The sequence below is a fragment of the Streptopelia decaocto genome (genome assembly GCF_964273445.1).
Source record: "Streptopelia decaocto genome assembly, chromosome: 1".
Classification (NCBI taxonomy): domain Eukaryota; kingdom Metazoa; phylum Chordata; class Aves; order Columbiformes; family Columbidae; genus Streptopelia; species Streptopelia decaocto.
In genome coordinates this window covers 149,313,381-149,339,996 of record NC_138663.1, presented here as the reverse complement: position 1 = coordinate 149,339,996, position 26,616 = coordinate 149,313,381, and the positions used below count along the sequence as shown (strand labels likewise).

The following is a 26,616-nucleotide window of genomic DNA, read 5'->3' as shown; positions in this document are numbered from 1 at the left end:
ACCCAAACACTCCTTACTAAAAAAGCTGCAGCTCCAGCAGCTTTTACAAGCTCTTGCTACTTAATTCAAATGACTGTACATAAACCATTTGCTTCCATAATACCTCCAGTACTCCGCATTCTAGTCAATGACTGGCCACTGTAGCTCCAGGAGGTAAACACTGAGGAGTGGGGGAATTGGAAGAGCTACCAGAAATTTTATGAAAAGTAGTCATGACTGGCCAAATTCCAACTGTGCCATTTTTGTAACCGTTACTGCCACTCTCTGGAGAAATGACATACAAAACACACAGGTCATGGACTGGTATTCCCTGTAAACACATGGCCTCTGCCTCAGACTCTCTTTTTCTTGTATCCACCACAACACTGCTAAGTTGCGGCAATATTACTCATTTACATGCTTAAGAGAGTGAACTACTGCACATTTTTTAAGTATGTCTTTTCCATTGTAAACAAGTTAACAGCTGTAATAACGTAGACAGCATGTCAAAAGACAATATACCAAAGCCAACTCTGAGGTGTGAGCCCTCCCCAAAGTCTTCCTAAGCTAACAGAAAATTACCTTTAAATATTTACAGGCTATGAAGTCCGGTGATGGCTACATTGCTTTCTTTGGTGTCATCCCATGTTTTCACCTTCTCCCTGTTCTCTCTCACCGCAAGCTGGACTTCTCCAGCACAGCTGTCACCACAGGCAGCACTGCTGTCTCTAGGCACCCTGCAGCAGCCCCTGCAAGCTACAACTCCCTCTCCAAATTGAGATCTCCTTTCTTCTGTTCAACATATTTGAGTCACTTGTGCCACCTCAGAAGGCCTTGCAACATTCCCAGAACACAGAAACATTAGGACATTGTGTCTTCTCCCATGTTTCAAGCTTTGAGTCACTACAGCAGTAGTTACACAAATGGCCTGGACAGACCTTGTGTGGCCCTACATGGTGCTTGGCCTTCTAGCTGGGAAGGCAACTGTTTGTTCCTGTGCTGACAATTAGCTTAGTAATTGCATCTGTGGTGACAAGAGACTGATTGCCATTCACCAGGGCACGCACAAAAACCTGCTTTGGAGCACATGTTCACAGGACACTGAATTTTGCTGGTTATACTGGGTTGGGCAGCACTGTGCCACTGTCACAGCATGACAGTGCAAAGCCCAATATCCTCCCAGGTGGGAGACTTAAATGCCAGTAAGTACCACAAATGCACCAGCATCCTGAAAACATCCCCTAAGGAACCTTCAGTCAGCAAAAGCTCTGCAAAACATTTTGGAAAAATGAATTTTGTAGTGTTTACAGGGTCTCTCCTATCATGCAGTGGGTATCACTATATCTATCTTGATGAAGTCTGCTGCTTCTCTAGCAGAGCAGGTGATTTCCTGAAACTCTGCTTGATTTTTGACTTGCCTCAGAAAGCAGATGTTGACCTTTGGTTTACGTTCTAATTACTTAGCCAGAAAAGATAACATTTGTCATGTGAGGAGACCAGAGGTGCAAAGAAATCTCATAAGGCCTTGAAAGTCTTCTTCTTTCATCTCTAGTGTACATAATGCCAAGTTAAAATGAAAAGATTGCCCCACTGATTAAATAGTTAATGTACCAAAAGTTTTTAGTAACAATTTGGCATATATTTTGGGTAGAAGCTAGCTTGGTTTAGAAGTTGTGTGTTTGTGAGTGTAATGACCTCTATATAGGAGTCTGACACTTGCAAAAGAGAGTATTCATAATTCTACCCCTTCTGTTATTCTCAAAATACTAAAAATATGTTTTAATAAATACATAATGCTGAAAATAATGAAAGTAATTAATCTTTTACTCTCATTCTTAAAATAATTTCTGTACTAAAACTGGTTGGGATACACAAAAATATTTTTTTTTAGTGACTTCAGTCTAGCTTTAAGTCCATCTAAGTCTTCTCTTCTCCAGATTTCAATGTTCTTTTAACTTTGAAACAGTTGTATTTACAATTTTCTTAACCAACATAAGGTACAGATTAGTACGCACATCCTTGGAGAGGAGGAAGGGGAGGAAAAAGGAGGGGACTTAATAAGTGAGCCGAAAACACATTTTACTCATGACAGGTTCTGCTTCTTTATGATCCTTAAAGATGGCTGCTTTTTTCTTGACTGTCACAAGTCAACTTTTGTCTTCTTTGAGTCCCACAGGAAACCCTACAGTCTTGGCAGTGACAACAGGAGCTTTTTTGAGCTGTCATATAAACAGTATCAGGTTGAATTTCAAACAAATTTTCGTCCTACTTGCCTGTCTATACTGGGAGATGGCACCAAATAAATTACACCACCCCCCAATTATGTGATGTCACATGAACGTTAATATTCCTATATTTTGAAACACATGAAAGTTAAAGCAAAGGAAACTGAGACCTCATCATGCCTTGTACATACCAAGGACTGTTTTGGCAAAGATGGCAGGAGGGAGGAAGAGAAAGCCAAGCTTGCTTGCTCTTCATCTCCAGAGATACTAATCTTGATGCAACCATGATAAAACACTTATTTTGCAGCTAACAAATGGAACCAAATGTGATCAAATAAGCTGCAAAAATGACCATAGACAAACTCACAAGGACATTTGAACTTCCCTGAAGCAATTCATTTCCCTCCTGCAAAGGGCCACTTTGAAAACAGAAATAGTTTGTGAATTTGCTGCTAAAAACACACATTCAAATGGACAACAACAATTACCATTGGTGAAACGCAGCACTGTTTAAAAAAAATAGAGATTACATACCTGACAATATCCTACTGCTTTATTATGATGCCCATATGCCACCAATATGTTGTAGAGTGCATGTTGCAAACAGGGATCGGCAGTTTTGCGGAATTTTACATTATCTGGAAATGTTCTGTTCATGTCTAGACAAAAGAGAAAAAGACGACAATTAAGAGCCATTCCCTTCTTCGCTTTTCAAACACAGTTTTACAGCTTTTCTGAAGTACAAGTGAAACTTCACTGTGCTTCACTAAACTGTAGTATTGGTGGATGACTTTCAAGAAATGGTTTTACCTCGATTTTGGCTAAAAGGCTGCCTGCATTCAAGGATAATCTATTCCTAGAAAGATTAATCGTATTAGTGTACAGAAATCAGTTTCAAGTAGGACTAAAGAAAGTCTCCTGCAAATTGGACTCTCTCAATGCCTGACTGCAAAGGCCTAAATGAAAGCAAACCATACATTTAGACTGACAGAAACAACATATACCAAATTTATCTAGCCAAGTGGCATGAAATGAGCTGAGCCCCTAGGAAAGCAGATTCTCATAACAAATTAGATGAGCTTGCAATTGATTTATTTGATGAACTTCTACCAAACAGTCCCAAACAGCCAAAACAAAAAAGGTCCTGTTCCTGCAGTTGGTAACTTCCACTTAAAATCACTGTGTTTTTAAAGTTTAAGTTTCTCCATAATGTGGTCATAGAAAAGTTGCTTCTTCATTGGTGCAAGTTCACCGAGGGTGATTTTCCATATCCAAGCACATCGCACATGCTTCCAGTTCAATCCTAAACCAGATAAGGACTATGCAATTACTGACATTTCAAAACATTTATTTCTTCCAGATCAAACATGCGCAGTACAACTCATGTCTCCTTACAAAAACTTAAAAATTAGACATGCAAGTTTGAGCTAGTCACCCAGTTGTTAGAAAGAAACAGGCAGAGTTAATTTTTCACCTGCTTCCGTCCATAAAGAGGGAAACCAAGGTCATTAGTCCAGACTTGTGTATCTGATTTTTAGAAGTTCAAGTTGGGGAGAAAAATCCTATTTGAAGATTTTCAAAATCCAAGACTTATTAATAAAATACAAACAGTTGTTTTGGTTAAACAATAACAACAACAACAAAATCGGTTAAACTTAAACTGTAACAGCCCTACTGCACAGTTATTTATGTGCTAAGAGTTATCAATTCTTATCACCTTTTGCTGCATAAAGGAAGAAGTCTGTTACAGCTTTGACACAAAGCTAAGCTGTAAGCAACCAAAGGAAGAAAGCCCCTGAAAATCATGATTAGTGTCATGGAAGTCACAAGTATTAAAAAGTTATCACACTAATCGCTATTTCTTCCTTTTAAAAGTGAACAAATCATTTACAGAAATTGAAGAGTAGGAAAATGTTTCACTTGATATCTTGTGACTGAAAAGGAAAACACAAGGAAAAAGGCAATTTTTAAAAGGACTTGAGCAACAGCCTGACAGTTACAGGATAAATAGCTTTGTTTTGTTTCTTCTTGGTAGGAAGAGCAGCATAGTATTTGCATAATCAGAATTTGTTGTTTAATAAAGTATATGCTGGATGTTAGAGATGAGATGAATGCTGACATTTCAGTTATGGCTCTTCTGCTCAGCTATGCAGAACTAGGGTGAGGGGCGAGTAGGAAAAGTCCATCACATGCAGATCAGACACTACACAAACCAAACTCATCTTTAATTTCACAACCTGAGATAGGCTTGAAGGTGAAAGAATCTGCTCCAATTCTTTTCTAATTGCAGAGACCATGTTTTTCCCCACAAGGAGAGGGGAAGTCTTCCCTAATTGTATGAAGGATTTGAAATTTTTCTTTAGTAGAAGTATTGGGGGAAGGATGGGAGAAAAAAAACAAACCAAACCAAGCAAACAAAAAAACAAACCAAAACAAAAAAAACACCACAGACAGAAGAACTGCAGGTCAGACAACAATTCACACTGAATCAGTCCTCGGCTAAAGCCCATTATAAAATTTGCACAGTCAACAGAAGCATTAAGTTTATTAAACATAAAGTTTCTATTCACCGTAAGTACTTTGCTCCTTCCATCCCTCATATGTTCACATTGTTTCTTCCTTTCTGAGGGGAAAACTATCACTCTGGAGTCTGAGGTCTTTTATTTGTTTTTTTGTTTTTTTCCTCCAATAAAACCCCCCAACCCACTTTTCTTTATCCCTTCCCTCACTTGCTCCTTGTTAGTTTTCTGCAGTTTCCCAATTGATGCGGTAGCTCTTCCAAAACTCTATTTCCTCCATAATTTCTGGCTAGTCTTCATATTCATAGATGCATTTTTGCCAAGCCTTCATATTCCTACGAACATGAAAGTTTATGCTCCAAAATACCTTACTAAGGCGTGTAGTCCCAAAAGCCCACAGTGCTGATGTGGGGAGAGGCGGAGGAGAAACTCAACATAAACCAAAAAGTGTTCAGGTCATTATATAACTCGAGTAAAAATCTTTAAAGCCCCAACTTTAACCATCCATCTTTTTCAAGATGAAAAAGATGACAACTGCACCTGCCATTCTAACAAAGCAACCTCAGCATTGAGCACAGCCCAACCTATCGACTCATTATGTGGACAATTCAGACAATATCAGCTTCTCTACAAAAGCTTTGCTACAGCAAGTTGAAAAGTTTCAGGACAAACACGTTAGATCAAACTTCTATGGCTTGTCCTCCCCTACTGCCTCTTCTAAACATCCAGTGGGCCACTCTAGGGTCTGGTTGCCCTAATACCCCGTCATCGGTATTGGGCACTGACCAATGTTCACAGACAGAGCATATGAAAGTGGACTAGTAAAGGAGGGGTATGTCTCCTCCTACACTTCCCTTCTTTCAGGGATTTACATTTAGTGTTTAGGATTTCATACATCAGGTAGATTTCCCCACCACTCGGTTCAAATTCATTTTAAAATCAGTTCATACTTCTGGCCTCAGCAGCACTTTTCAGTAACAAGTGCCACAGCTCAGTGATACGCTCTTCTAAATCCACAGCACAGCAGATTTCATTCAGTGTCCTTGGTTCTTATGTTACAAGAAACAAATAACAATTGCTCTGATCCCCATTCACCCTCTCTACACCATTTATAATTCATATAGATCTATCAGCAGCTTTTTCTCAGCAGTTTTTTTTCCCTCAAGCTGAAATCCCAGCACACTCCTGACTCTGTACAGACACTGTACCATACCTTCAACCATCCCTGTCGCTCCTGCAGTGACCTATTGGGACAGAAATAAGGAGAAACAGACCCAAAGGCAGGTCTCATGGTACAAAGTTAAAACTCTTCAATCACTTAGGAGGCGACATAATAGTGTTTTCTAGTTTGTTCTCTGTTCCTTCCCAAATAATTTCTAATCTTCCTTAATGCTTTTGACCACATGATGAGCCTGGAAAGATCTGTGCTGTTAAAGAGCTTATAGCTAATCTAATTTACATGTACATTCAGCACTTAAACCACTACTACAGAAATGTACGTTTTCCATTACATAACTTGATCTCTAACATTTAAGGACATAGGACAGATAAACACTGTTTTCAGAGCAATAACCTGTTTTGATTGCTTCAATCAGCTTGTCATTCTTCTCTCCTTCAAGCAGTCTGTGGTAGTATCCAGGGTTTTGTTCCATGTTGGTTTGGGCCCCACTCACAATCATCCAGACCAATGCACGGTGTTCATTGGGGATGCCTTTCCTGATATACCTCTTCACTGCAAAACAAGAAGTTTGTCAGGTTTAAATTAAATAAGTAAATAAATCCAGCTGTATTTTTCTTTTGGAAATGGGCAACAAAAACTTGAGAAGTCATAGGAGAACCCTTGACTAGAGATTATTATGCTTTCTCTCCTTTGCTATCATTTGGCATAAGCACTTCCTTCTCAGCTACATAGTATATTTTAAATTCACTCCTAACTTCTTGCCACTCAGATTCCATGCACAGATTTCCAGACCAATGCTTTCTTCTCTTCTCAGTTCCTCCAGCAGGATTTTGGATCCTCTCCTCTTCTTCCTGCCTTTCTGGATAGAGATATAAACAGCACTGTTTCCCCTTGATCTTTATCCTTTTCCATTCAGACAAGCACTGATGTTTTCTTTCTCTACATTACTAATGGCCTCTGACATGACAGCCCTTTCAGTTTTCTTGGTTATGCTGTAACATAAATGGCTATGTTAATATAACCCTAGGATTTCAGCTTAGCACCTAACCACTGAAATCACAGCAGAAACCAAGACATATGCACTATGTGGCCACTGCCTAAATGAGCCTCTGAAAGAACTGGACATGTGAGTGATCAGCAGACGATTTTTCCTAGAATAACTGGGGAAGCGTTTTCAAATCTAAAGTAGCTCTTATCTCCTGCATCATATTCATCATCAGGGTGTGCTTTGAGGGTTGTTTTTTTTTTAAGCAGATGATTCAGTGTAAATAACTAGGATACAAGATTGCAGGAAGAAGCATCAGGCTAATGACAGTCAAAGCAGCTTCTTCCTGGGAATGATATGAAAAATATTAATAAGGACCCAGTGCTGCTCATTGGTACATAATCCTAAATCAGCATTACCCCTCCTGACCCAAAAAGACAGCCAAATGTTTGAAATCCTTCTGCTTCTTCCAGGGAGAAGAAACAGACAAAGGAAACAGATGTTTCTTACTAAATGAAGGATACTATATCAGAGTATCAACTTCTTTCCCCTAAATTCTATGGGACTCAAATAAGAGTGAAGATTTTTATTCTGCCCATGTACATGCACCATATCATTACCTAATCTGGTTTTATCCAGTCACAAAGATCTGTAACTCAAGATAAATGCTGCCTGAATTCAAGGTGTTAAAAACAGCAGAGTAAAATATGGTTTTACAACTCAGCCACCTTCTAAATACATTCCACCTAATGGTAGCTGCATATCCTCTGGGAGCCAAAACTGCTTTCCCAGTGTCAACAGAGAGATCTGTGCATCTCTAATGGGCATTTCACCCACCTAAAATCTGGTACTTTCTCTCAAAGAAACACTCCTACCCTTAACATTTGCAATAAACACCCGGTCTTCGGGGTGCAGTGTTTATTTAGCTTTTAGACAGACTGCAAATAAATTATGTGTTTCCATGGTTGTTTGATAATCCTCACTTCATCTTTTTTTTCCTCCAAGATTCTGAACTTTAATGGTCAAGAAATCCTATAGATGAACACAGCAAATGCAGGAATGAGTATAAGGAACCAGTGCCATTTAGGTCAACAAGAAGAGACATCTTGATGAGTCTACAAACATCTCTAGAAGCAATCTTACTGGCTAAATTACTGGATTATCATATTCTAACATATCATTCCAAAGCTATTTTTTTTTAGAAAAACTGTCAATTCTGAAAGCATAGCCAACATCTGCACCCGACAATACACATTAAATTCAAGAGAAGCAGGGACAAGCGTTTGTCATTGGCACAAGGGGAAAGCAGCCCTGCAGCACAGCATACACTCATTATTTCTCAGTGTCATCGTTCTCATGGTAATGGACAGCCAGAGGCTTGCATCGCCCCAAGTGACTACCTAACCCCCACTCCCCCACTCCCTGCAGAATGGAAAAGGCCCTTACATGGTGCTTTTCTTCCTCACACCATTATCATACTTGCCAGGATCTGCAAACTGCCATACAGAAGCAGCAAAGTAGTTTTGCAAATAAGGACCTTTGCAATTTAATGTTTTCTATATATATAAATTATTTATATCTGTAATATTCTAGACAGAAAACTGTACTGTTTTATTCAAATATGTATTTATTTTGTTTTCTATAGGCCCTCTTCCACATTACCCTCAGGAACTAAAGAGCCCACAAGCACAGTCCACACCACAGAATATCCTCCCACAGTAACATTTAAGAAGCTTTCACAGATGAAGCTGGATTGTGCATGTGTCTCTAGTTACACATTTGACCCCAGCTGTAAACCAAGGCCTTGATCTCAGAAGTAGCACCGCTAAATACTACCAAGCCCTGAGTACCCACACACAGAATCACTCCCAGGACAACCACAATGTACACAACACAGCCTAAGATTTAAAACACATAAAGAAATACCTGTATGTGAATTTTTTGCCTCTGTTCATTAATAAAATACAAAATGTCAATTTCTAAGCAAACAAAAGTAGTCTTAATAATTCCATTACCTCTGACACCCAGTGCCAGTTCCTGTAGGTTTAGAGTCACACTTTATTAATATGTTTGTATTGCTACAAGGCAAAACAGCTACATGATAGGGAGGTAGTCTAGAAATGCTAATAAATACCCACAGTAACTTCAAGAGAAGAATGTGCAGAAAAGAACATTTTCCAATATTCTGCAAGATTTAAAAATAAGTAAATCCCTTTAAGCCTTCCTGTCCTTGTTAATGGTAGAATATGAGAATGATGGATGTTTTTGCTTCACATAAAGTTGTAAATAAAGATTAAAATTGTTTCACTCTATACCATAGACTAAGTTCATGTAGGAAAATCACATTTTAAAACAAAAATTACCTCATCTAAAATATTAGAAGCATCTGCACTTTAAGTTACGTTTCTCTGTTACTAACAATTACTGTTGAATGCTGAGTAAAGTAACTTGGACCCTAGAGGAGAAAAATCTACAAAAGAGCTGAAAACAGCATACAACAAGGAATTGAGAGTTTTATTTTAGGAGTACATCACAGAAGAAACAAAGCAGATCTGTGTTCCAAACCTTCGAGTTACAGTCAAACACAAAACCTGACTTTCTATGATGCTGCTTCCTACCTCCAACCCTTGGGCTGGAACAGGAGTGCTCCTGTTACACCCACTGTTTGGTACCATCGCTTTTACCTTTCACTGTATTTTATCAGCCTCAAAGATCTACTGGTCAGCTTTCATTAATCCACTTAAAGTGAAATTATTTTACAGGGGCACCTTTTGGTCAGAATTAAACTACTTCAGGTAATTATGTCAGGCAGCTTGTTGCCCACCTACAAACAAGCCAGAGCAAAGAGCTGCCTTTTGGTCCCATAAAGATAGTAGCCGGATGGAGAAAAGCAACAATTAAGAGGATCTCCATAGCCTCACAAAGAGAAGAGGCAAGTGACTGAACACTGACAGAAAATTCATATGCGCAGAGGAGACAATGAAGACAAAGTTAGAGGGGGGAAACAACATACCAGAAAATACCAAAAGAAAGAGACTAGAGAGGGAGCAAAAGGAACCGTCAGCCAAAATTCCCATGACCCGCCCTGCCAGAAGGCTGTAATCCAGAACAACAGGATATGCTGCTTAATTACTGTTGTTAAAACGTAGTCTAATTATTTTTCTTTACAGTAGAACAGAATTATATACATACATACATACCACCCTGGATGTGAGGCAAACACAGCAGCATGTGAACATGCTACACTTCCAAAGTGGAAGATTAATACAAGTCATCACTTCTTCCTGTACACCCGGACAGGAATTATGAGCTTCTCCATGTGTAAACACACATGGGTGTGGAGCTACTGAGATACCACACATACAATACCCCTCTCACGTCTACTCACAGCAGGACGCATTTTAAAAAGGCCCCCGTAGAACTCAAAATAAGGCTATGGGTTTGCAGATACAGCTATTGCGTCTGGGGGAAGGAAGCGGCAAATCAAATATTCTTCTCAGTTCTAGCTTATGGTCAACTTGCAGCAGAAGAGGAGATCACCAGAACCAGCAGCTCCTGAGCAAAGCTTCAGAGCAATGAAGTCAGGTGCTGGAGGAGGGAAATTCAGTGTATCACCAGGCAACCTTTCTGTTCTCCGACTGCCTGCAAGGAAATCACTGCAGGGTCATCTTACAAGATAAAGCACACACCTAAACAACTGCTTATGTAATTCTAAGTGCATATACCACAGACTTCAATCTTAATACTGATATAAGAAAATAAGTATTTAAAAATCAGTAATTTTACAGGTTAACCTGTTGCACTCCTCTTCTGAGGTTATCAGTTCAGGATAATGAGGGAGACTTCCTCTAACAATGTTGAATTTACATGCAGACTACATTTCCTTAACATTATTTATCCCACTCACTCTCCTTAGAATAACATATTGCATATATATGTGAGAATGCGTAGTCTACAAATTCAAGTATCTTTAGCAAAATGTAGTAACATCAAAGATGACGCATCAGCCCACAAGAGCTCACTGTGGTGAAGAGCCACTGCCTGTGACCACTCAGTGGATTTATGGTTTCCCATTTGTCACAAACAATAGTCTGTTAGAGACCATTAAAACCACATTAATGGCTATCACAATTACACGGCTAGTGGGGCAGTAGGTACTGAAGCCTGGTAGACAAGTTGAGAGATTCAGTCAAAGTTTGGGCTCTGAAATAAGACCAGAAGCATTCGACTGTATCACAGTAGCATTCTGTGTCTACAATGCTGTAACAGGCTACACAAGTGAAGAGAAATGTAATATGTAACAAACTCACAGGAATTGCTAAAAGTTGCTGGTATCATAGTTCACACATTTTGATAGAAGAAGGAAATGAATTAAAGCCCGAGATTATTTTTCCACGACAATTAGAAGACCAAGTTCTGCGGAACCTCAAAATCCTCCCTAATTCAAAATACCACACACAGTTACTGTTATATTCAAACTTGACACCCTAAACAAAAGCTTCTTTACATTTGGAAGAAAAGGAAGAAAGTAGAAGTAGCTACTTTCTAGTTAGCAGCATATGATTTGCAGCTAAAGCTTAAACCTATGTTTTCTGGGATTCCTAAGCCTTAAACTGGGGCATTCATACACTAAATACACTGCTACACTTTAAAACATCTCACCAATTATCATCCCACTCTTAGTGCCAAGGGAAAAAAAAAAAAACAACAAATGAACAAACACGGCAAAACAACAAAACCACCAGAATTAGCAGTCGAAGTCTGCAATTGAAGCACAGCTCTAAATATTCAGCTATGTTACAGTCAGCACATGATGAACTTTTGCTTAGTTTTACTCACTTTTTCTTTAACATATTACAGAGAACTGTGTCCAACTCCAAAAGACTCCCAAGAGGAAGCAAGCTGAATATCATCATTAGGAGTAAAGAGGAAAATTTAAATGATTGTATGAAAAAATAACCCAGAGAAAGACAGGGAGGAAAAACCCCCACCCTTTAGTCTCACAGGATTCCCTGCCAACTTCTGAGTCCCTCCATTCATTTCTCCCATCTCTCTTGCAGTATAAAACATTACTAGGGGTCTTTTTGCTTTTGAAGCAGCCATTAACAGCTCCATCAGCATTTTATCCAATATTGCATTGGCTCTTGCTTTAATTTTACTTTCCTCACTTCATAGTGAGGAAAGCATCAGTGCTTAGCACACACCCTTTTAGCTGTGAGGTGAATGTAATTTTAGAAAAGGAGGGTAAGGAGAGCTAGAAAAATCTCAGCAACCTAAAAAACTGATAAAGAGTCAGCAACTGAGACCCCCAACATCCTGATCCTGGGGGTTCAAGACAGTGCCTTCTACCTAAACTCATGCCTTTTTAAAGAGTGCACAGAGTACAATACAACAAACAGCATCTTGAAATGCTAGTGGCCATAGTCTCTGGGTTGCAGGTGTCATAATATATTGTACCATATGCCAAAGAAGAATTACTCCTTTGAAAGCTTTAAATCAAATCAACTGTCCCCCTAACAAAAGCATATTTGTGTATGTATTATTACTGTTTATACTACCGTTTTTCATTTGAAGACAAAAATAGTATTTAATATTCAAAAAAGCAAAACAATTTCATACAATTTATACTGGTTACAACATAATGCACTTTCACCTATAAATACATATACAGCTCACCTTTTAAGCTCTTCTGTACACTGTTATTCCCCTTTAGGAGCTTGGACCATTTTATTGCTCTTCTAGTGAGCACCACTAGATATCTGGAAAAGAATGCTTCATAGGATGCATAATCAAAGTCATCTGGCCTTTCAAACCCATATGGATCAACCCTACAAAATAAAGAAGAATTCTCAGTCGAATGTTTCTGCATACCTACAGCTGAAAAAAAAATATGCAAGCATGCTTTAAATAACCTCCAGTTGCTATTTCTAAAAGCAGCTCAAAACTCCCTCCTCCCAACAAAAACCTACTTTACACAAACTGTTACAGTCCATTTAGCATATCAAAGCTGTTTAAGTAAATGAATTTAAAGATGCACTTTTCAGTCAGTTTTTCCTATGTTTTACTTCTTTCAGAGTGTGTAAAATTGACCCAAATCATGACCACATAGAAGTCTGGGAGGTATTTTTCTCCACAGTACAAACAGTTGAAAAGTATGAAGGCACAGCATAACAGCTCAAATATGTCCTGAACTCACTTTCCACACAGTTCTCACAGAAAAACGACAACAAAAAGTACAAGTGTAACAACTTACAAAGATTATTTTTAAAAGGGGTAATTTCTGAAATTATCTTCACGAAAGTTGAAAAAGTTGTCTTGGAAAAAAACCACAAATCCTTGTGTCAATCCACCTTCTTCATAGGTAGTATCAAACATGCTTATTTTATTATTTTTAACAATTTTTCAGTGTTGCATCACATTATCTCGAGTAGCAAGGCACTGATGGAGTTTCAGAACTGCAAGTCTAATTCTGTTCTAGCTTGATATATCAAGTCACCTTGCTAAACCGAGATTTATGGCAACTCCCCAGGATGCTTTATACCTGCTGATTATCACCTGAGTACAGAACACTCATAGGCTTCGTGGAAGTTAAACAGCCAGAGGGGTCTGTCCATGCAGAACAGTCTGCAAGACAGACAATTGAGGCTTCACTCCCAGAACCATTGCCCATTTCATTCATGGAGAAGGAATTTGCCCATGGAGCGGCACCGGAACAGCCTTGGGTAAACTCCGGCTCACGGGATTGTCACGGGTAGTAAACCATGAATCACAAGAAGAACATTTCAATATTCAGACCTCAAACTGGTATTATCTAATCGGCAGTCAGTAGAGTCACCTTGGTGTTCATGTACTCAAATCTGACACAAAAAACACAGGCGTAAAAAACACCAAAACCCCAGACACAGGTTTCTCTGAAGACACAGAACATGAGAATGCTCAAAAAAATCCTAGGACCTCCACCAAAACACATCTCCTATTTATGACTGTGACTGCCCAGGCAGTAAGTGCAGATTATTATAATTTCATGCTCAACTCGATTCCTGAGGCAGAAAAGGGAAAATAAAAGAGCCAGGAAGTACTCTTTTAAGGAAGTTACCTTCCCCAACCTGCCTCCGGGCACTGACGGTGACTATTACTCCTCGGTGTCTCTGACGTTCGCTGCCGCATCGTTCGCCGGTGTGTCCCGGGGCTCTCCCCTCGGAAGGAGGAGGCCGCTCCACTCCCCGGAGCCCTCTCGGCCCTTTCCCGCCGGACTTCTGCCGCCCCCCGGCCGCTACCTGCTGTCGCGACCCCACCGCCCCCAGCGCTGCGGGAGGAACAACTCGCTCTCCCTGGATTATCCGGCTCTAAGTTCAGCCTCCACCACAGCTTCTCTCCGCCTCAGCCCGTCGCGCTTCCCGGCGCGGTACCAGCCAGGGGAAAGGCTATTTTAAGGGACCCACCAAAAAAAAAACCAAACAAACACGAACTGCCCGCAAGATACGGCTCCTGCTCCCGCCTCGCTCCCCTACTCAGCGTGCTGCAGATTCACAGGGAAGTTGCAAAAGCGGCATTTCTAAACGTGACGCCCTCCCCCCGCCCCGGGAGAGCCCAGGTGTGAGCGGGCAGGCGGCCAGTCCCGGCAGGGGGGACCCTCCAGGAGCCGCTGCCAGACACCCGTCTCCGAGCCGGCCCGGCACCGGCGAAGCGCCGCCGCCAGCAGCCCTACCTGTACGCCCAGTCCCGCCCGTCCTCTTGCCTCTCCATCGGCCGATCCACCCTCGGCCTCCCCGCGGCGGGGAACGCGGCGCCTCGGCCGCGGGCTGCGCTCGGTTCTCAGGCCGAGCAGCGCCGCGGATCCATGCGGAGCGGCTCCCAAGTTCAACTCTCCTGCCGCCCTCCCAGGGGCGGGGGCGGCCGCCGGGTCCCGCCTCCCATGCCAGGGGCCGGGCAGGACAGCTCCGCGCCCCGCGGAGCCGGGAGGCGCTGGGGCGGTGTCCCGCAACCCCCCGGCTCCGCCTGACCTGCGCGGCCCCCGCTCCGCACCGCTCCGCACCGCTCCGCACCGCTCCGCACCGCTCCGCACCGCCGGGCGGGACTCGGGAGGGCCCGGGCACCTCGGCGGCAAACGGGTGCTGATCTGTTCTGATACTGCTTTGGATTTGTGTGTTTCACATTTCTGTCACATCTTGGAAAAAAACAAAACAAAACAACAAATTTTTTGGAGGGAAGGAAATGTCTCTCTAACATAGAGTGAAAGTGGCTTCAGGTATGGCCCTTCAAACCAAAGGAATTTCCCCATAAACAACGAGAAGTGGTTGCATTACATCAGCATTTAAGTTCACTTGGTTGTTTTGGGCTTTTTTCTCCCCCACATCCTCAGACCCTTCCATTTAATTTCCCCAGACAATTCATTAAAGTAAATGCTTTGTTACACTTAAATATTACCAACTTTAGCTTCTGCTGACTCCATTGCCACCATAAACTAACAATCATTTAAATGCAATTTGAATACTAGATGACAAGTTGTCAAAAATGTGGAGTAATAATACCCAAAATATATACCCAGAAAGGCTTCCCCATTTACAGAACCTGTCTCTAACATTAGCACTGGCTCTTCATCTTCAGAGGTGTCCAACAAATGCCGAATCCCACACAGACTCTGCCCTACCTGACTGCCAGCAGCCTAATTTGTAACACACCACGTGACAGAAGAGAGACAGCAAAATTATATCCCTGCTTGTCCTTTTTGAATCAAGTTCTGACTTTTCACCCAGCAAAGCACTTGGAAAATTACAGGTACTGCTGGAGAAACATTATCTTGTTCAGCCAGCGAGTAAGAGCTGCTGGAGACAACAGATGGGATTTCACAAGGGAGATCAACAGTTGTTCCCTCCCAGCACAGTCCTCGAGAAAGCTACCTCCTCCCTGTGGGATCAGAGGCAATCACCCACACAAATGTGGAAGTAGTTCAGCTCCAACGGCAGGGAAAAATGCAGAGATTTGTACTGGGTTTGAGGGCCATCACTGCGTAGTAAAAGTTCTTGATTCTTCAGCAAAACAATGTTTTGGGGGTTTGGTTTTTTTTGTGGGAAAATTCTGTGCTTCAGCAGGTGTAGGGCTTCTCTTGCAGCAGGGTGGTCCTGCTCGAATTACTGTGCGGCGTCACGAACACGCTTGGCTACTGGCAGGACTGGAACCAGATTACAAACCAAGCCCAGGGAGAGCCGGCCGGCGCCCGTGCCAAGCCTGTGCTTTGACATCCCGCCAGCGTTGCCTTGGCGGAGCGTGGGCAGAGGCACGCTCTGCAAACAGCTCTGCAAACAGCTCTGAAAACCCAGTGACTTGGCCAAAGTCACACAGAAAATCCTTGGCAGAGATGTGAATAGGAGGCGATGCTGTCCCATGGAAGAGAAGGAGGAAGCCTTGGTTAGGCAGAATACTCCCTTCTCCCCCAAATCTGGAAGTTGTGGGCTTGTTTGGTGACAGGGTTATACTTCTGACAAGGTGCACATTCCTTTTAAAATGGATCTGTCAAAAGTGTCCTGCAAACAGCAGGTTGTTTCTGTGATTAATTAAGGGTACATCTGCAGTGCATCAAGGGTAGTCTTGTGTGTGCAGCCATGCATTTTTACTGTCAGTAAACCTTAAATGCCATCTACAGTTTCTCTTGCTCTAATACAAGCATTATAACTTTGTGGTTCACACAAACATATGCCTGTTTCACACAAAGACTCCTATTAAGAAACTTGACGTAACTCCTGTTAAGGAAGCTACGTAATTGATTAATAGAAATAATTCCTACATTTCAGTGCTGATTTGTAACAATAGTTGCATCCACACATTGTGGCTGATGATAAGAACCAGCCTAGCGTCTGGCAATAGATAATACCTTGGCTGTCCTTCACAGGGTATCAATGCTGCTCTCTTCTGGGCACATCACATCGTGCTGCTTTTAAAGGCATTCAAAGAAACCAGTGCATATAACCCTCGAATCTGGAAAGCGCATGTACTTGGTGTTGTGATCAGCAGAAAAGGATACTGTTTGCTTTTGATCCTTTACTTCCAAAGGAGTTGGTGGCAGTGGAAGAGTGCAAACGGGCAGATTTAGGTGACGTTCAGACAGGTGAAGCTCACAGCCTTCCTACCTACCACCTGACACAAAGGAAATGTACTTTATATAACCTTTATTTTTTTTTCATCTCAACCTCATGCAAGTTTTTGCATTATGGTGAATGTGTTTAGTAGAAATTCCCATCTTGCTGTTGCCAGAGTAAGTCCTTAAAATAGTGACTTCCCTTTAAGGGTAGGCATTTAGATGTGTTCCCTGCAAAGGCAGATGAAGACAGCAGACAAGTGTTTCACAGGCTGAGGCATTTAAAGCTCTGCGTGTCTTATACCCTGTATTTTACTAAGGAAAGCTTCCCTACTTGTGTTTGCAGAGTAGTTGTTAAATAACAATACCAGCAAAATTTTCAGCCTTATCAGGAATTAGTCTGGGATCCCTTTATGCTTCCCAGAGCTCTGAGTATGTGCTATACCACATGTGTTTGGTGTATCAACAGCATAGAAACATGATCTGGCTCCTTACACACCACCCCAGGCCTGTTGGTACTTTTAGGCCAGAAAAAAAAAAAAACAAACCAACCAAAAACAAACACAAAACCAAAAAACAACAAGCCTATGATAATATTTGTGTCTGACAATATTTCCTCGGCTGCCTGTGGGGGCCATAGGGATTCTTTATCCACCTGAGAACAGGAGAAATATCTTTATTATTTTGTGTATCATAGAAGTGTCAGCTTTCTTGTCTGAGGTTCTTTTCATTGACTTCAGGGAGATCAAAGAAAATAAATTGTTAGGGGGAAGCAAAGAGCAATAGAACCAAGAAAGGGATAAGTTGTGTGTGGATACAGGTGTATGTGGATATAGTGTGCCTATTACTCTTAAGAAATACCTGTGAGAAACACCATTCCCAACAAAGCTAGCAGCTTTGCTTTTCTGGAGCCAGACAGTAAGTTTTAAAAAAACCCTAACTGCTCACAAAATGGTTAATGGTCCCTGTTTAAAAGATGTGCATGCAGCAGCATTGGAGAAGAGATAAAAAGATCTTGCAGGTGACTGGTTGTTGTAGCATCCCAAGTAAGTGATGAAATTCCCACAGCACAGGTGGTCTCCCTACCTTGTGCAGTTTGTCATACAGCCACTCGTCTTTGTGTCTGTAGTTAGTAAACACTCCACGCAAGTGTAACCCTGTTTTGTTGGAGCTCTTCTCTGCATCTCTGTAGCCTGAGCTGCTTTTCTATGACCAGAAAAAAATCTGCTACTCCATTCCTGAGGAAAATGGATTTGGCAGTATAGAAAAGCGGATTTGGCAGTATAGAAATATCCAGTATGATGGAAACACACATGTATATATAAAAATCCTTTCAATTGTGTATTGTAACCTAGACACAATGTGCTCCAGGACTAGACAACTCATCCATCTAATGAGGTGAGGGAGTGACACCATCCCATCCAGGTGCCTTTGATTCCTGTGACAACCAGCTACTTACTGTGTTCAGCCAACCTTCAGCCTACGTATGGACTGAGACTCCTGATGGGTAATGAAATGCTGAATTTGCTCCACATTTTTGTCCCAGAAAATTGCGTCATGCTTACATAATCGTAGTCTGTGGGCCTGATTAAACCTGTTATGTGAATGGTTCCAACAGCAGTCACTGAACTTTAGAACAGACTACACAGCAAGGACAGAAACATGTTTAAAAAAATTTATTTCCTCCATTCCCCGAAGGCTTCACGTCTGTGAAGGTTACCGGCTGGTAGAACAAGTTACAAACCCATGTGTAGTCTGGGAAGTGCCAATATTTTGATTACACTCAGTATGGCTGTGGCCTCAGGAGTCGAAGCATACTGATATGAGCAGCTATAAAAAGGAGCTCTAAAGCTCACTGCTTACCACTGCACCCGCCTGGAGAATCAGCATAACCCATGGAAATCTGTGCAGAAAGGATTTTGCACTCAGCTGCCATCCTCCAGCTGCATCAGAAAAGAAGGCTCAAGGCTATAAGTGACAATGCTGGAAACAGCAGGGAAAGAGAAATGATACAGTAGTGCCCTCGGTGTGAAAAACACAGCAAAATTAGATGTCAGAAGTCATATGGAAAAAACACTTGAACATTATTAACAGGAAGGGTTCCTAAGACAGGGGTGTCCTTACGAAAAGGTCAGTAGCTACAGACCAGTAATCCAATGGTATGGAAATGAGTAAACTGAATGAAAGGGTCATCGTGGGTAATTACTCGATGAATCTAGCTTAGATCAGGCTGCAACTTTGTAAAACATGTTTATTATTTCAACTGACACAATGAAGTATTTTCTAAATGGCTTTGTTTTGTTTGTTTTGTTTTTCTTTATGTACCTGAATGATCATGAGGGCTATGCTGAAAGCACTTTCAAATTCATGCTGATGATGTTTACTTTCCTGGCTGCAAGAGTGCAAGGCTTATAACTGAACTTTGAAATTTTGCAGGAAGAGATGACAGACAAGATTGGAGATTATTAACTCCTTCTTACTTCTCTCGTTCCCTTTTTCTTTCTTGTCCTTACCTGTGAAGGTATCATGTAGCAAATCCAGCAGCTCCAAGATCTACTGATTAGGGGTGGTGTTTAACCTGGATGTTCTCTGGCTGTCTACTATGATTTTACATTTGGTCCTAGTTGGGAAATGTAAAGGTAAACCTTCTCTTGGCCTTCAGTTGCCTCTGTGTTAGGACTCCTCACAAGGACTCTCATTTCAATCATCTCAAGCCATGTCTTATTCCATAAGAAATAGGCAGAGTTATCATTACAGGGACTTAAATACAACCATTGCATGTAAATACATAGTGTTATCTGTGACTAACATTATCTATTTCACTTAATTATCTCTATGTAGTTAAGAGTTTCTCTAAAAATCACACATTAAGGAAAAAAATCCTTAAAGTAATGAAACAGTTTGTTGTAAGAAGAAATTATAGCTATCAATTCAGGAGGAGACATACATTCCTTATGTGGAATAAGGCAGGAGTTTTCCAGGAGCACAGATGATCTTAGGTTTCTGTAATTAAATACTATTTCATAATGCATAGGTACATGGGCACTAAGTTTAGCTGAGATCAACAGACTCCCTTTCTTTAAGTTCCCAGTTTTGGAGTGTTGAACTCCACAGAGATAACATGCTCCCAGGGAGGTTGTTCTTCACTGTAGCTTTTTGCGTGTTCATTCCTCACACATTTTCAAACTCACAGGCCGAAAGAAAAATAAGGTTTGTGAAAACCCAGACTTGGGTTTGACTGCAAGAGCACCTGAAGCTTCTTTGAACGGCAGGGTTAGAGCAACAACCATCTGTACAGGTATGCATCAATATTTACAGGTAATCAAGGTATTGGCTGAAGTATCATGTTATTTTTAAATTCCTTTATAAGGTAAGAAACTTTGTTTGCAACATCTAGGATCAAATTGTGCCTTCTCTCTGGCTTACTTTGTCAGGTTACAGATTATATCACATCACTAATACTGGAGGAAAAATTCAATTCTCATTTTGTGTTAATTCACAGATAAATGTTCCACAAACACTAATGTTATCAGTAGCTGATACACTGTAAAAATGTATATTATTTATTTATTTTAATATATTCCCGTTATTAGAATTGACTTTAGACCATTACAGTTTTGCCTGCTGCGGATATGCCTTGTAGAGGCCCAGATACTTTATCCCACTCAGTTACAATGTAGCCCATGGTATCTACATGTGCTGAACCCATTTAGCATTCCAAAGAACAAGTTTATAACCAATTCCAGCTGCAATTCTCTTAGCTATGCTGTTCTGGATATATCTCTCAGACATAGTTTTTTTGCATTTCCATGGCAGCGTAAATGCCTTGTATAAAATTTGCTGAGAACTACAGACTTTTGAGGATTTAATAGTTCTTCATATGAGTGCAACAGGTTCGTTTGTGTAAATGAAAGAGTGTTCAGCAAAGGAAGTTCAGATTCAATTGCACAGAAGCCGCTGGGGTGGGAGGGAAGGAGCTGAAAGTTCATCAGGCCCCTCTTAATCCTTCTCAGTTCTTTGTTTCAGCCTGTGCCAGTCCCTGTGGCAGTGTGAGACCAGAGAGCATGTGAATTACTCAATGAGAGGAGATAATTCTCCTCCAGTAAGAAAAACTCTCACTCAGGACTTCATCTGAGGAAAAAAAAAAAGGTGAACTCTCTCTCCAGCTCCAGTGCCCAGCTTTGAAGCCCACCCGAGGCTTGGAGCACCACAAGGCTCAATGTGGGATTGCTGAGATAGAAGGAGTGCCACTGGGAAGCTTTAGCACTCATTCTAGTCAGAAATATCCAGTCCCTGCCTGAGGAACCAGCTGGCTGTCACAAAATATGTTACACGTGGCTGTTCTTTCACATGGCATTTCTTTGCTTGTGTTACCAAAAAAAAAAAATGTTAAAACAGGCCAGATCTTAAGAGGGAAGGTACAGCCACAATTTTACTTCACATTTGAGTAATCAGGTAAAGCAACCATGAAGGAGTGAAAGCAAGTTCAGCCTTCCATCCAGTAAAGAAAATGCTGGTGCATTGGATATTGTGCAGAACAGTGTGGAGTGTTTCTCCTCCACATCCCAGGATCAAATAGAGCTCACAGCAAAGTTGCAAGTCAAGCACCTATATGTAAGCTGAGAATCAAACGGTTAAATACCAGGAAGATGGGACAACTGCCAGAGAACTGCCTCGGACCCACCCAGTGCTTCAGAAAAGAAGAAACTAAAAACGTGTTTCCACAAAGAAGACTCTTGGAAGTCCTCTTCTAGGGAGGACTCAGACTTTCAGAGTGCACCATCAATATTTAACAGCATGACTCAGGAGCGGTTGAGGGATCTGAGGCTGTTTAGCCTGGAGAAAAGGAGGCTGAGGGGAGACCTTATTGCTGTCTGCAACCACCTGAAAGGAGGTTGTAGCATGGAGGGGGTTGGTCTCTTCTCCCATGTAGCAAGTGATAGGATGAGTGGAAATGGCCTCAAATTGCACCAGGGTGGTTTAGATTGGATATTAGGAAAAATTTCTTCATGGAAAGGGTTGTCAGGCATTGGAACAGGCTGCTGAGGGAAGTAGTTGAGTCACCATCCCTGGAGGTGTTTGAAAGACGCATAGATGAGGTTCTCAGGGACATTGTTTAATGTTGGACTAGCCAGTGTTAGGTTAATGCTTGGACTTGATGATCTCAAGGGTCTTTTCCAACATAAATGATTCTATTATTAGATTATAGCCTGTGTAGAAAAACACTAGTGGCTATTTCAGTTGCAGTGGCTGCATTTTAGAGTACAGATGTGCGGTTACTACAAGAAGCGGTTAGTGTTCACAGTGTAGTTTCTAGTATGAAACAAATACCAGATTAGCAAGTTGTTGTATTTCCCACAGCAATGATAGTGTGTCCCTGGTAATACCATTCATATTCCCAGGGGAGAAAGCTAACACTGATCCTTGCAGTCAAGCCTATGTGGTGATAATAAACAGCACTTAAAAGCCTCACAGTTGCTGTTGAGGGTCCTCACAAAGGGGACACTTGTAATGAATCAAGAGACATCTCTGATGGACTGTTTTCTGGGAAGAAATAATGATTAGGTAACACTTACATAAGAATGAATGGCTGGTTTTAGCTTTTCAATGGTCTATTTTTCTGCTTGACCACCCTTAAGTATCTTTGTAAATACATCCTCTTGTGTGTAACTGGCTTTTGCAGCTTGCACTTCCCTGACTCACAGAGCTGTCTTCAGATGTTTGGGTCCAGACTGCATTTAATGTTTTTTGCTAAATACTTTAGAAAACTAGTGGAGTAGCAACAAATAATATTTGAGAAATTAGCATCAGATGATTGCAAAGACCAAAGCTGCAAGTGCTAAAATGTTGATAATAAGGACATGGAGATGCATATCTTCCCAGCTCTGTTTTAGCACTTACCTTTAATTAAACTAAAAACCTATGCTGACCAAAGACATTTGGATTGTCCTACCTGAGCATAGGTACCTCAATGCAATAGTTGAGTTGATGGTCTGTACTATTAAAGATGGGCAAAAATAGTTTTGAAGAAGGTGAGGCAAAATCCATCTTTGATGAATGTGAGAAGAGATGAGGCAAGACACTACAGACAATCATTGCATCAGGGTTTTTGCAGCTCTAATTTGAACACAGCTATTTTTAGAGGACCTGTTGTACATATCAACAACACTAATGATTGCCAGCAGAGACAACCACGTTCTTAGAGCCAGCAACATCGTGTGTGACTTTCAGGATTTAGCTAAAGCGTGTTTATGCCAAGTAGGCGTTAAGTAATTCATTCTTTTGGTTTCCATAAAATTGAATTATGCTTCTTTTTTACCTCTCTTCCCCTTTGGGTTGCCATTTTTAAAAATAAAACAAAAGACTAAGTATGGCCTGAGAGGTATCCACAAGCAAAATTAGCCTGAGATAAATGAGTGCTGTGGAGCCAACACAAGAGCGAGTGTGTGTGGAGCACAAGGGGAAGGGTGGCTCAGGGTCCATTAGGCAGGGCCAGTTCAACTGAGTATGAGATCCAACTGTCCAGAATGGGTGAGCAATTACAACTATTTAAATGTTTAAATCTGACAGAAGAGGGTAAGAAGGTGTGTCACAAAGATAAAAGAGCACTGCTTCCCCATGAGTATTCCCTACTGGAACTCAACATTAGGAAACATTTCTTCACGGAAAGGGTTGTGAAGCAGTGGAACAGGCTGCCCAGGGAAGTGGTGGAGTCACCATCCCTGGTGGTGTTTAAAGGATGTGTAGATGAGGCTTTTAGGGAAATGGTTTAGTGCTACATTTAGGTTATGGTTGGACTCAATTATCTTAAGGGTCTCTTCCAACCCATATGATTCTATGAATATTCAATGGCAGTCCTGGGTGGCAAGTTTGTGCTCTAAAGTGTGAAACAAAAACGGTTTAGTTACATGAATTCTGATTGGTTACCTTCTACCTCCATAATATTACAGAATTTTGTTCTCACTATTTAATGGAGTAAACAGCTACAAAACTCTGTGGGTTTTTTGTGTAACAGATGGTTACCACGTTTGCCTCTTGCCTTCTTTTCATTGCTGTTCTGTGATGCTTCTAACATTTCGGGAAGCAAGAAAATCCCTACTGAGAAACTTGTCTCCCTCATTAGAGCAAGACTCCTATAATCCCTAGCAGAGGACACACAAACACGTTTGCCACATAAACCCACATTTGGCTGTCAGAGAGGTGTCCCGAGCTGGCCCAGAATAAGGGCACTGTCATAGGGCAATATTCCTTCTGCCTTTGCCACGGATGGCTTTCTTATCACCATTTATTATTAGTAAGCTGTTTGCTCACAGATCTACCTGCAGTTCTGCATGATGATATTCATAAACGACAAAGCAGCCTCATTAAAAAAGCTTCCAACTAGCTGTGGTGGCTGGGGAATGTAAGTTGAATGGCAAGTGGTGGGGGGGGGTCAGAGAGACCGCTCTGATGTATACCCAAAGCAGAAAAACAGCCAAAGAAATCACTGTATAGACATTATCAGGGAATGTCAAAAGGACCTTGAAGCAAATAGTGGAAGATTTGATTGTTATCTCAGCAAAACACCTAGACCTTTTCAAGTCTGGAAAATAGAAAAAAAAGAACTAGACCCCGCAAAGCATTGTTGGTTTGTGCCCAGTGCACTGAGTCCACTGCAAACACGGCATCAAACCCCTTTGCTCTAAAGTGCCAGGACTCGGCCGAAATCTTGCTGGGAGGGCCCTTCAAAATGACTTGTGTGGGGTGCAGGGAGCTGGTGCTCTTGCTGGAGAGGGTTTGCCAGGGATGCAGTCTTCCTCTCAGGCCTGCATCACCACATTGTCTAAGTGACAGCAAACCTCGGGATTATTTTTGTTGGCAGTAATCTGAGGCAGCAGTTGAATTTCCAACCTGTAAGATATAAATGTATACTCTGTGCCAAGCGGTAACAGGGCTTTAAGACCCCAGTGCTCCAGTACTCCTGAAATCCTGTAACAACTCCACTCTCAGCTGAGCCTGGAAGCTCTGTCTGCATTGGGAAAGGCGGAGGTAATGACATACAGAGTCTTGCAGCATGGCAAGGTGGTTTAGTTAGCCAAAAATGCTGTGCGTGCAAAGGGAATGCCCCAGGCTGGTGAAACATGCAAGGGAGGTGCTGCCTTTGCTCCCCTTAGCTCTGCCCACGTGGTCCACAAACTGCTACTAAGACCTAGAAATTAAGTAGAGTCTCTGGGCTGCTGGAGGAATGAGGTACTAAGTGCCGCTCTTTGCCAGCAACATGCTCTTCTGAGCATAAATCAAGAACTTTTCCTCTTTATTACCACTCAGCCTTCGCTGTGCATTTGTCCTTTCATGGTACTGTAGGAAACCTCCACCATCTTTTGCGCTCCACAGCTGCTTGCCAGCCCAGGGGGCATCCCCGCAGCAGCACCGAAACAGCCTCCAGTCATGGCAGCAGCACTGCAGCGCTGGGGGTTGGTTGTGCAGAGGAAATGTCACTGGCGAATACACTCACATGTGTGTCCAGGTCCTTGCAAAAACGCACCCTGTGAGCAAGTGGGGGACAGTGGTGGTGGTGGCAGAGCAAGGGCAGGCTGGTGTTCACATGAGGTCTCGAATCAGTGCTGCATTACAGCATGCAGATCATCCGGTCTTGCAGCTTGTAGGGACCAATGTGATGGCAGAGATCAGCCCTGGTGCAAATATTACAGGCCTGGCTTGTTTGCTGTGTGTTTATGGTCTGATCATTGAGATAGCATCCTCCCGCAAGGCTGGAGATGTCAGAGGGGGTGCTGCTACCTGCTATGTAGCGATACTGGCAGCAGCAGCAGCTCCCTGTCCCTGGTGCTGTTCAGGACTCCAAGATGTGGAGGATGCTGCCTTCCTCCCCTCAGGGCTCCCTCTGCAGCTGGGGTGTTAGCAGAGGGAAAGTCCTGGGCTGTCCAGGGGTGAGCAGGTACCACACTGGAGAACAGGAGGGGTGGAAAAATCCACCCCATTCCCAATGGTTTAGTTGTTTGGGTTCTAAATTGCCACTAAATTTGAGATTTATAGCCAGAATGCAGTATGTGTGTTTATTTGTGTAGCTGATGAAAATAGTGCATTGATTTTTTTCTTTTTTTTTTTTTTTTTAATGGCTGTGAGTGCTTGTGAGTGCTTTCTTTAACAAAATAGCTGTGAAGCTTCAGAACAGAAATATTACCACGTTACTGAAAATTCTGTTTGTTTCAGGGGTTTTCCCAGGAATTAATGAGCAGCTGCATGTTGGAAAGACATTCCTACTCATGTGGCTCTCGGGAGGGCTCAGAAATCTTTATTGAAAAATAAATGGAAAATTTGACCCAGAGAGCAAGTACTCTATGTTTCTTGGAAATACATGGTTCACATTCCAACCTCATTTTGTAGCACTTGGACAGGACAGAAATGTAAGAGGAAAGGCAGGAAAGTGGAAAGGAAGAGAGGGAAGCCAGCAATAGGAAATGCATGTGTCACAGGATGAGCTTAGCAGAGTTTCCATGTGGGCAGTCAGGGAAAAACATGTGTTCTTGTGTCTCTTAAATGTCTCTTAAAAGTACTCTTTTCAACTTCATAGTTTTACTTTTGTGAAGTATTCATATTTCTACTTCGTGAATTGGTGAAGAAGTCCAGATGAGTTTAAAACACAGACACAGATT

General features: G+C 41.8%; 1 protein-coding gene across 2 annotated transcripts in view; it reads right to left on the bottom strand.

Annotated features, from left to right (window-relative positions):
- The window catches only part of GRTP1 (growth hormone regulated TBC protein 1), a 36,186-nt gene extending 21,330 nt beyond the window's left edge, over nucleotides 1-14,856 (bottom strand). The window contains exons 1-4 of one of the 2 annotated variants that reach the window (XM_082054623.1): nucleotides 14,597-14,856; nucleotides 12,565-12,716; nucleotides 6,297-6,455; nucleotides 2,739-2,863 (exon numbers count right to left, since the gene is read on the bottom strand). In XM_082054623.1, coding sequence (XP_081910749.1) covers nucleotides 2,739-2,863; nucleotides 6,297-6,455; nucleotides 12,565-12,716; nucleotides 14,597-14,634 — 474 coding nt within the window. In that variant the 5' untranslated portion in view covers nucleotides 14,635-14,856. Of the gene's footprint in view, nucleotides 1-2,738; nucleotides 2,864-6,296; nucleotides 6,456-12,564; nucleotides 12,717-13,984; nucleotides 14,006-14,596 lie in introns of those variants that run through there. The other variant, XM_082054622.1, reaches the window with a different exon arrangement.
- Nucleotides 14,857-26,616: the final 11,760 nt, after the last annotated feature.